General features: G+C 34.7%; 2 protein-coding genes across 4 annotated transcripts; one reads left to right on the top strand and one right to left on the bottom strand.

Moving 5' to 3' along the window:
* LOC109345128 (glucan endo-1,3-beta-glucosidase 2-like) lies at nt 770–4,214 on the top strand. 2 transcript variants are annotated; one of them, XM_019583942.1, is made up of 4 exons: nt 770–1,064; nt 2,275–3,528; nt 3,754–3,781; nt 3,877–4,214. In XM_019583942.1, exons 1-4 carry the CDS (start codon nt 1,001–1,003, stop codon nt 4,025–4,027), a joined length of 1,497 nt encoding a protein of 498 aa, XP_019439487.1. In that variant the 5' UTR covers nt 770–1,000; the 3' UTR covers nt 4,028–4,214. The 2 variants fall into 2 exon arrangements, with proteins under 2 accessions (XP_019439487.1, XP_019439486.1); XM_019583941.1 differs by having other exon boundaries at nt 3,754–3,782; nt 3,872–4,214.
* On the bottom strand, nt 5,259–10,206 carry LOC109345127 (THO complex subunit 4C-like). 2 transcript variants are annotated; one of them, XM_019583939.1, is made up of 7 exons: nt 9,958–10,206; nt 9,071–9,345; nt 8,092–8,238; nt 7,938–8,006; nt 7,170–7,357; nt 6,846–6,896; nt 5,259–5,662 (listed from the first exon to the last, which is right to left on the bottom strand). In XM_019583939.1, exons 2-7 carry the CDS (start codon nt 9,287–9,289, stop codon nt 5,461–5,463), a joined length of 876 nt encoding a protein of 291 aa, XP_019439484.1. In that variant the 5' UTR covers nt 9,290–9,345; nt 9,958–10,206; the 3' UTR covers nt 5,259–5,460. The 2 variants fall into 2 exon arrangements, with proteins under 2 accessions (XP_019439484.1, XP_019439485.1); XM_019583940.1 differs by having other exon boundaries at nt 9,071–9,353; nt 9,967–10,206.

Below are 11,274 nucleotides of genomic sequence, written 5' to 3'. Positions count from 1 at the left end.
ATAAGAATAAGAATGATGTTTGTCATTATGGAGAAAAAATATATGTTGTTCTTATTTTATTAGGAGTTGTAATAAATTATAAAATAATATGTGGGAATAAGAATTACATTTTTGTTCTCCATTGGAAAAAACACAATGATTGTTCTTACACTATTCTCCGGTATGTTGTTCTTAAAAAAAGTTGAGAGAGGTAGATTTTGTGATAAAAAGATAAATATTGTGGGACTCAAATAAAAATAAAAATAATGTGCGTCATTGTGAGAAAAAAGTATATTTATTTCATATGAAATTATTAAATTATAAACTAATATATGAGAACTAGATAAGAATGAATATATTATTTTACTTTAGTGAATTTTCTTAAACCAAGACATTGTTGGGAGTAAGAGATATTTTGATTATAAAATAGAGAGGCGTAGGTGTGAAATTCGATAAGGCCGGTAAAAGGTAAATATGACCGTTGTTGGCTCGTTGCTCCTGGCCCCTGCTGGTCTTTTGTGTGTCATCAAGGATGGTGTGGCCCACCTCCTATCCCCTATGTGCTTTTGTTTTTATCATTTCCAAATGAACTTTCTTATTTAAAACAATTAACATATTCATATTACTTAAGAAAAGTTAACAAATGAATGGTGGATAACTCATTGATAAGATATAAAATATTTACACTATTTAAGAAGAAAAATGTACTTATGTTTTAAAAAAAATGATATTATCGTATTTTGAGATACTGTGTTGGAATATATAAAAGAAAAATGTAATTATATTTCTGCTATTACTGTGTTCTCGGTTACAGTGAAACTCAAGACATAGATGGTTCCTTAGCCCTTTGGATTTTTCTGTCACACTTTCAACCTATGATGCTATCTCAATATTCTCAACTTAATATACAGCTTTACCACACTTTCCTCTTTCCATGTTCTTTTTTCTTGACTTGGTCCTCTTCTCACACACACATAAACAGTGTTGAGTTTTTGCCAAATTTCTTTTGAAGTTTGAAACTATGGCTATGCATTTTCTTCTGCTGCTTTTTACAATGTCTGTTGTTGTTGTTGCATCTGATGAAGGTGAGTGAACTGTTTTAGTTCCATGCATAATCTTCTTTGCTGCAGTTTTCTCACCTTTAAAGTTACTTGTATTCTGAATCATCCATTTCTCTCTGATATCTAATATCTTCTTAAAATGGGTTTGTACTTTGATTTGTTCAGTGAGCAATGAAAAACTTCATTTTTATTTGAACTGCATGGTTCCTCCTTAAAGTCTTTACTTTCTTCCTCACCCACTAGAAAGGGACTTTATATTATTAATTGAAGTATTCTATGAGATTTATGATCTAGTTGGTAAGCTTAGTTTAGTAGCAGTGGAATTTAACAATGTATAAAGGCATAGGCCCAAACACTCCCTTATATTCTATACTTTTCATTTCATTCCCTAAGAATAGCACATTCTGGCTGTTAGTGCTAATGAGATTTTTTTAATGTTGGTGTTCGAAGAGTTATTATTCAATCTCTTATTTTCCCATTTTTCATTTCCTTTAGTCTCAAAGCAAACATTTTTTTACAATGTTGCTTTATTTTTTTCATGAGATACATGCTGGTTATTTTGATTGAGAGTGGAACTTCTCATAAACATTAAAGTGTAAACTAAAGTGGAAAAAAGAAGAGGGTAACTAAGCTGCATTAATTGGTTGATGAATGCCAATGTGGTCCACCTGTAGTATTCAGATATATTGAATGGGGTATGATACATGAGATCTATTTGACCATCCATTTAATCATTTATTGCCTTTTTTTGGTACTAGGTATCTGCTTACCTTTTTTGGTAACAAACTAATTTCTTTTAGGGTGTGACGGCCCTTCCTAACAAATGTTACTCTCAGAAATCGAACTCTTCACCTTTTGGTCATTCTAGGAATCTATTGTGGCCTTATACCATTAGATCAATGCCTTATTGGTCCTCACTGACGGATATATGTGTAGCACTTTATGGTAGAAATGTAATTTTGAAAAATAAAACATAAGTGATAGTTAGCTCTGTTGGTAAAGTCTCTTTTGGTGAATGTTAAGACCTCAGATCAAATTTTGGTATCTAAGGTTTCCCATAACACTTTATTTTGAAAAGGAAATAAGCTTTCATTTTTAGGGAATTATCTACATTCTTGTTAAAAAAATCGGGTCACACTACTTCAATCTTCAAAAGAAAGCAAAGCAACCATGTTTTCAAATACATATATCGGATAGAAGTATATTAATGGAACATTATTTTTGTTCTTTGCAGAACCTTTTATTGGAGTGAATGTTGGAACATTTCTCTCAGATATGCCTCATCCTACTCAAGTAGTGGCACTACTTAAAGCTCAGAAAATTCAACATGTTCGGTTGTATGACGCTGACCAAGCTATGCTCATTGCACTTGCAAAGACAGGAATTCAAGTTTCTGTCTCTATCCCTAATGAAGAGCTCCTAGCAATTGGTCAATCAAATTCCACCGCAGCTAACTGGGTTTCACGCAACGTGGTAGCGCATTATCCAGCCACCAATATCATATCTATTTGTGTTGGTTCTGAGGTCTTAACTTCAATGCCTAATGCAGCAAAAGTGCTTGTCAACGCGCTTAAGTACATTCATTCAGCCCTCGTGGCTGCCAATCTTGATCGTAAAATCAAAGTTTCGACGCCCCTTTCATCTTCCATTATCCTTGATTCATTTCCACCTTCCCAAGCTTTCTTTAACCGCTCGCTGAATCCAGTCCTGATCCCTATTCTTGATTTCTTGCAATCCACGGACTCTTATTTCATGCTCAATATATACCCTTACTATGACTATGTGCAGTCAAATGGTGCAATTTCATTGGAATATGCACTCTTCAAACCTCTCCCTCCAAACAAAGAAGCTGTTGATTCTAATACACTTCTTCATTACTCCAATGTGTTTGATGCTGTGGTTGATGCAGCATACTTTGCCATGTCTTTTATAAATTACACTAACATTCCGATAGTAGTGACAGAAACAGGATGGCCCTCAAAAGGTGACTCTAATGAGCCTGATGCCACATTAGACAATGCCAATACTTACAACAGCAATTTGATCAAACATGTGCTTAACACAACTGGAACTCCAAAATATCCCGGAATCGCAACTAGTACTTACATCTACGAGCTTTACAACGAGGATATGAAGCAAGGGCCATTGTCAGAGAAGAATTGGGGATTGTTTGATGAAAATGGTGTACCTATTTACATTTTACACTTGACAGGATCAGGTGCAGTGTTAGCAAATGATACCACCAATCAAACATACTGCATTGCAAAGGATGGTGCAGATCCGAAGATGCTGCAGGCCGGAATAGATTGGGCATGTGGAGCTGGCAAGGTGGATTGCTCTCCGATGCTGCAGGGACAACCATGCTATGAACCAGACAATGTGATTGCACATGCAAATTATGCTTTTGACACTTATTATCATCAGATGGGAAAGTCTCCTGAGTCATGTGACTTCAATGAAATGGCTACAATCTCCACTTCCGATCCAAGTAAATTACTATTTCCTTTAGGATTATAATTATTTTGTGAGACGTACTTGTAGCACGGATACTTCAAAATGTTCTTTGTGCCAGTATTATATTTATCGACATATATGTAACGTGATGTATACATGTCCTATACCCATATCCATCTTCCTAATGCTCTAGCAATTTTGTAGTTCTATTGATGATTAGTGATTCCAATATAACTAACAATGTTTTGAATGACTGCAGGTCAGGGCTCATGTGTATTCCCTGGAGGGTATGACATATTTGTCTCTGCTTCATTTCATTAACCATGTGTGTTATCTGCTATGTTTTTTCATTCACTGGTGATTGATTTGTGAATATTTGCAGGCTTGGAAATAATGGCACCTTCTCTAACATCACTGGAGCATCACTAAATTCGACTAATTCGTATTCTTCTGCCTGCAATCTCTACATATTTGATTTGAGAGGCCTTGTTATGGTGATAGGATTGCTAATATGGGGAATGGTTTTGCTGTAAAGTTTTATACATCAGAAAATATGTTACTCCTTCTTTGGTAGATGATCATGTTAGATACTAGTTTGGTTGCATTGTTCAAATTGGTCCATTCAATTTGTACAAAAGGCTAACTAATGTTTTGGACTGAATTATGCTTCAATTGAATGAATCATCATTATTCGTTTCAATTGGAATTCATTTTTCTGAACACATTGTGGGATGGTCGATGATGATTGTTTTTCTATAAACCACACAGTAGGGAGGGTGGAGGCCTCAAGAACCTTTCTTTTAGGCCCTTTTGTGTGTTCGGTTTTGCCTAATGACTACATTTCTCCTCTGTTTTTATAAGCAAATGTATTATAAAGGTCACAAGGGTGTCAACCTGGTTACATGTTGCATAAAAGTTCAATACAAGAAGGTGCATTGTGCAAAAGAAATACACAAAAATAAAAAGTTCCCAAGTGATATATAGTTTATCGTTTACCGATACCAAAGAGTACCGAATAATAAAGAAAAAGAAACTTATAGCCACCATATAAATGAGTCTTGTGTAATACGGTTGACAGAGGGCATGATTCATAAAATTGCACGTTTACTTCAGATGCCTAAGGAACCAAGTTATTACGAGTATTTAATACGCAAATGAAACATGACACAACCAGTATAATGAAGAAAGATGACTCATGTGCATACAATCTTCTCTAACAAACTATTTAATATTTATTTGATAAGGATGGAACATCTGATAACATAATTAAAAAACTCAATTATCAATCAATATTGTATTTGAAAAACTCAATTACCAATGAACTTTTTTGAACGTTGTTCATAAGTCTTAGTCTTTCTATTAGGCGAAAAAGAAATAGTAAACGGTGGAATATAATATGGACAATGGAGTAGCACCACTTTGTATGTAAATAAATTCTTTTGCATGTAAGAAAATACCTCTGAAAGAGTCCTTGTTGACTTGTTTGAACATGTGGATGTACTCAAGAAATTAATGACTCACTATTCCATGAGAACTTTGGGGGAAACAGAAAAATCAAATTAATCTCAACTTTTTATTACTAATTATATAAATCAAATTAATCTTTTCGTCGTCCAACTAATAATTTCTCTTCACCCTAACCTAATTAATATTTAGAGAATAGTAATACCTAACGCGTACCAACTATCTTGGAGCATAAGAGGTTCATTTTTATAAAGTGACTCACTTTCACATAGCTTCCAATAATACTAAACACACAACTTAAAAATAATAGGGAAAGGGAATAGTACATAATCTGAAAACTTAAAAAGTCACCCAGCTAATCATTCAGCTCCTAATAAGAGCAATTCAAAGTAAAATGTAGTAGAAAATTCAAATAAACACCGAGGAGACACAGCTGCTTTTGTACAACAGAGCCAATACCAACTTTGGCTAGCATAAAAAATTAATCTCGCAGCTTCCGAAATCATGAGATGTTCATGGCCTCAGCATGATATGTTTCCAGTTCCTTGTCAAGTTGTTCAGCTGACTTCTCAACAGCCTCTTTTTTCCCACGCCCTCCTCGGCCTCCACCCCGGCCTCCACCCCGGCCTCCACCCTGGCCACGTCCACGGCCTCCACCCCTGCCACGACCACTCCCATTCTTGTGGCCACCACGACGTCCCCAACTGTATAAAGATGGAGATTTAATCTTCGGAAAATAACTACAGTGGAAAGAAAACATAATGACATTTACATTTTATCACACCCTGAATTACATTAAGGTGGGCCATTTTTGCCACTGCAATAGAAAAGGGGTACAACAATGGCAGAGCAAAAAGCCTGCCATTGAAGCTAACCCTCACTCAGGCAAAACTTCAATACAAGCAAACGGATAATATAGAAAAATAACAACAGACCTAGAAACCATCAAACGTCTAGAAAGAAAAAATTTCAAACCAAAACAATAAACATCTTGGCAGCCTGAGCAATTCATATAGTTTCCACTTCTCAATTTCTATACAGTATAAAATCTCAAAAAATAATAAATTGTTTAAAGATTGCATGCAAGTATGCACACAGCTCAATGTAAATGTCCAAACACGGTGCATAAACCAGTTCATGGGACATACCCATGTCAAAGAGAACCTTAAACATTTAAATGTTTAATGGATTAGGCGTTTAAATATTCATAGTCTATTTTCTATCAGCCACTTCGCTTTTTCATGCCATCAAAATGAATCACATAGCCCATGATTTTAAACAAGAGCATCTTCAGATGTATCAGATTTCTCCAAGCTTAAATTTTAAAATGCTCCTGCTCAGCATTTAGCCTTTCATGCCATTAAAAAAAATTGTATAGCACTACGACTCTTCACACGGACATCTTAAGATGAATCAAACTGCTCATGAGCATAGGTTTAATCCATTCTCTTGCATAAAAGGCATCTACAGATTCAGATCCTTTTCTATTTTGAAATATATCATTAGCATATTAAGGTAAAGAAGTAAACAGAGAGAACATGTGGAATCCTCCTAAAATAACCAATACAGAAATAGTAAAAAGGAGAGAAAAAAACATCGACTAAACAGGACTTTCCAAATCTCTTCGATCAGCACAAGAGTTTTCCAAAACAAACCCTATTTGAACACCTTAAAAGACCACAGCAAAAAACACTTAGTCTTGTGCTAAACAAAGACTTAGTTGAACAAAGTTCAAACTAAATGACCAAAATCTTCATACTTACTATGATTTATCCAATTTAATTATTTTGATAAAAACGATCCACTCAAATTTTATCAAAGTCCAATATAATTTTTTTAGCAAAAGTAACATTGAGACTATATCATTTACTCATCAAAACGACTTACCCAGAACCACGATTAGGCACAACTGGACCAACAGCTTGAACACCTCTAGGCCTGCAACACATTTATCATCAGCACACAATCTGAAGTAGTATATATTCTTTTTATCAAAAAAGAGATGGAGGAAGAACTATAACAGAAGTTTTTAGCCTCCAAGAAAAATATATTTGCAAGTTACTGAAGTTGTAATCATTTAGCAATGACGGTATTTTTCAGATATCAAAAAGAAAAGTGCCAGCCATCCCACAGATAGTGACAGATTAAAATAGACATTACACTTCACAACCATTGAAACAAAAGCATCTGTTCATAATAGAAGTAACTTACGCCATCACAACTGTCCTCTTCCTCCTCCCGGTTACCCCAGTGACATTCACACGAGCAGTTATAGGTAATTCCGCATTGGCACCAACAATCTCAATCTTCATGGGCTTTCCATCCAAAAGTACATTATTATATCGTTTAAGAGCAGCAAATGCATCACTTCTTCTTGTATAGACAACTTCAGCTGAACCCTGTAGCAGAGAAAGATATTGAACTTTTATTAAAAAATGCAAACCATTGTAGAAAACATAAAACAAACTGCTCAACATCATACTATTTCTGAAATATATATATCCTCTCAAAAATAAACAGACAGGCTATTATCAGCAACCTCAGACTTCTAAGCCATGACAGACCAACAAAGATATCTATAATTTACTGGACACTATATTAGAGCAGCTTACTGGAAAATAAAACATGGGTAAAAGAAAATTACATAAGCTGGCCATATATTCTAATTTGATTGAAGGTGGTAAACTGAAAATAAGACAGAGGAAATACTGAAATTCTCATATTTCATTTGCCAGAGAGATATGCTCATCCATGTTATAGTGTGGTTAAAGTGAACAAGAAAAAGGTAATAACTAGTACAATTAAGTTGCAAAAACATTTACTATATTGTAAACCCCAGTCCCAAGACAAGAGAAGAACAACAGAAAAAGGAAAAGGAGTTACTACACAGATCTCATTGAACATATCAAACTGGGCAAAATAAAGCTAAAAATAAAGCTATAAATAAATAAGTTTTTAAGACAAAATTTGAGTACTTACACTTGGACGTCCATTGTTGTCATAATGAACAGCATAGCGCTTCAACTCCCCAAGCTCAGAGAAAAGTTCCTGAGTTGCAAATCAAATATCAAGATAACTTCCATAGAGGTTACGGTGGTTAAGGAAGCATACGAAGATATGGCTTAATGTGTACCCTTATGTCTCCATTGGTTACTCCATGGTCCAAATTGGAAATATACAACTTTGTGCCTACATCTATTCCTGATATCCCTGCAGCTCTTAGGCTATCTTCAAACAAATCAGTACGCTGCCATGGAAAAGGCCTTGTTCCACGAATAGACTGGCCAATGCAACCAGAACAAATTCCAGAGTGGCAAACAGAACATGTCAGATATGACCAGAAAAAGACATTCATCATTCTTCAAGTTTAGTTAGAGAAGGAAAATCCCCATAAGAAAACAAAAAAACAAAAAACACTGTCAATGAAGTAGTTCTTTGCTCTTGCCAAGATAATTTATTACGGAAAGCCTATTATTCAAACATCACTAATCTAGGTGAAAGGTAGTAGATGGGAGTAAGAATTCAACCCACTGCAAATAAACCGGTGTTATGCTACAAGTGAGAGCTCCAGTGCTGATTTTATGTGAAAAGCTCCTTCGCAAAATATGATGAAATGGGGAAGTAAACTGATTCCTTGCACGGTAGAACCCAACTTAGCAAATGGATCGAGTAAAACACCGGTCCAAACAAACCAGCCAAACTTTTGATGTCATCTCATCTAAATGAAATGGATTAGCATGGTTTAGAGGTTAAACCCCACTTATAGTTAAAATGATTTTTGTGCTACATGTAAGATCTCTATTTTCAAATTGACCTAATGAAGCTCCTTCATATAATATGCTAGGAATCAGCAAAGAACTCCTGCACATATCAGAGATCTGTAGCAAAGCCCCCAAAACAGAAGCAAACAATGCTTAGGTGTATATTAATTGTGACATTATGGAACTACGGATGCAAAATGATCGAGCATGAGCTTCACTGTGGAACAAATATTAAACTAGGAGTCTTCTTGCATTTGAGTTTCTAAATTGCTGAATCCTCTCATGATTAGGTATGGTTAGAAAATCAGAATCTCAAGCACATATATAAGCATCCACGTTTTTTGAGCTTGCCTTGGCAATAGCATAAGATGATGGCCGAGCATTAAGCACAAGAGGACCTCGAAGAGCAGCACCAGACATTCTTCCACCATTAGCAGCACCGGTTCTTCTTCCACCATTAAAGGTGCTGCTTGCTCCACGGCCAAAGCCGGCTCTTCCACGTCCTCTCCCTCGCCCTCTGCTACTCCTGTTCTTTATTCTATCATCGAGTGACATATCCAAAGAAGCCATTGCAGTTGCAAATGTAGCAGAGTAAAATTCCTTCAAGAAATGTTGATAATGAAGCCCTGCAATTTTTGTTAAAAAAACAGTTTAACAAATATATCGCATTTTCTATTGAAAACAAAGCATGTACAATTCAAAAATGTGAAGAATCACACAGCAAGGGACTAAGTTGATGGCAATGTTGTGCAACAAAACTTCATTCATTCCAGAAATTATACAGTTCCAGCCTCTAATCTGTACCTATAAGTTATAAGCAAATCCTGACTAGAGAAAACAATCTATGATTCCAAAACCACAGCCTGTCGAATTCAATTAGCATATACTACCGAAAATTCTCTAATGAACACACCAAAATAAACAGAACATCAAAAGATTTTGGAATAAGATCTATCTCAACACTAACCTAATTTAAAAATTCATGCAAGCACCGGTTTTTTCAATTTAGGTTAATTTCAATTTTAAGAACAAATGAAAAACAATAAAAGTCTTCTTAAAGGCGTTGCAATAACTGATCCAAATAATCAGTGTACAACTCAATTCTAGAGTTCAACACTTCTCACAAGACACTAAACAAAACATCAAATCGAATCTAAAAACCCTAATTCACTCAGATCATAATTAATAAATATAAAATAACGCAATGAACAGTACCACGAGTGGAGCTACAAAATTACCTAGAGATGGTGAACAGATCCGAAGGATGAGTGAGAATCAAATGAAGAAGCGTTGAAGAGAATGGACGGTGTGTGGCAAAAGATTGAAGAAGAAGAAGAAGAAGAAGCGAATCAGGGTTTGGAAAGAAATAGAGATGAATCAGGGTTTGAATGAATTGGGACCAATCAGGGTTTGGAACAAAATAGAGACGAATCAGGGGCTTGAAGAGAAAGAGAGATTCAACAAAAAAAAGAGAGCGATTAGGATTTGCTTCGCTTCTTAGAAAAGCTATCCTTTTAAAGGCCTTTAGGGGCTTTCTTGTCTTTTACCTTTTCCTTCCAGTCATGTTTTTGTTCTATTCCTCTTGGGCCATTTCTCTTACATATAACGTGCTTTTTTTATTTTGGGCCAGATTATCTTGTTCCTATAAACTACCCTAGGAAAATCCTAATGGAAATAAATTAGTATTTCACTCTTCCACCCATTTTCTTACTTTATTGTAGACACAAAATGGGAAATTTGGATAAACTTTGTGTATATTATGTCAATTAAAACATGTTCAGTTTACATTTGAATCTTATTCTTTCATATATGATGTTTCCATGTTCCTTCATTGTCACTAAATGTTAAAATAATATTATTCCCTCTTCTTGTCAACTAAAACTACCTAGCATTTAACCGCAAGCAGTAAACTACTCATTATTTCCTTCTGTTCAGAACCTCATTCTTTTGATTCTGATAGAGTTAAGGGTAGAAAAACAATATATATCGATACAAAGCATTCTCTTAGTTAGACTTGTTGAAAATTATCCCTTTACATTTATGAAGTAAAAAATCTCCATTTACTTCCTAATTTTGATCTTGTTATACTTACATTTATGCACTAATCCTTCCAAGAAGTGACCAATTTAGGTTTTAACTAATCTATGTTCTTCATGTGCATTTTTTCGCTGGTAAAGAATTTTTTACTTTTTCCTAACAATATGTATCCTCCATAGGAAATCATTTTACTTGATTATTGAACATTCATGATATAACTAGATTTGCTCTCCTGATTTTTTTTTCTATAGATAAAACTCCAACACAAATCTTTTAAAGAGAAGATAAGTATATAACACTTAAAATAACCACACATTGCTAAGTTTTTTTGACTCAAAATAATTAATCATAAATTACTATATAAGTAGCTCTTAAGATACTTTTTTTAGAAATAAGTATTTTTTGTTGGTGTAATAATAAACAAATAATAGATAATACATGAAAAAATTAGTTTCTCTCTAGAACCTGGTGAAGCTACTCTTCAATGAGAATAGAACCTATCACAACTTATCAATAAC

This window comes from Lupinus angustifolius, chromosome LG04, assembly GCF_001865875.1.
Source record: "Lupinus angustifolius cultivar Tanjil chromosome LG04, LupAngTanjil_v1.0, whole genome shotgun sequence".
Lineage (NCBI taxonomy): Eukaryota > Viridiplantae > Streptophyta > Magnoliopsida > Fabales > Fabaceae > Lupinus > Lupinus angustifolius.
This window is presented reverse-complemented; position numbering and strand designations above follow the sequence as displayed.

Excerpts from the sequence above, each read along its gene's own strand:
- LOC109345128 (XM_019583941.1), top strand. The coding sequence starts at position 1,001 with ATGGCTATGCATTTTCTTCTGCTGCTTTTTACAATGTCTGTTGTTGTT. Across the intron at positions 3,529-3,753 it reads AATCTCCACTTCCGATCCAA|GTCAGGGCTCATGTGTATTC; the intron begins GTAAATTACTAT and ends GAATGACTGCAG. Across the intron at positions 3,783-3,871 it reads CATGTGTATTCCCTGGAGGG|TGCAGGCTTGGAAATAATGG; the intron begins TATGACATATTT and ends TTTGTGAATATT.
- LOC109345127 (XM_019583939.1), bottom strand. The coding sequence starts at position 9,289 with ATGGCTTCTTTGGATATGTCACTCGATGATAGAATAAAGAACAGGAGT. Across the intron at positions 7,358-7,937 it reads ACAACAATGGACGTCCAAGT|GGTTCAGCTGAAGTTGTCTA; the intron begins GTAAGTACTCAA and ends TCTCTGCTACAG. Across the intron at positions 5,663-6,845 it reads GTGCCTAATCGTGGTTCTGG|TTGGGGACGTCGTGGTGGCC; the intron begins GTAAGTCGTTTT and ends ATCTTTATACAG.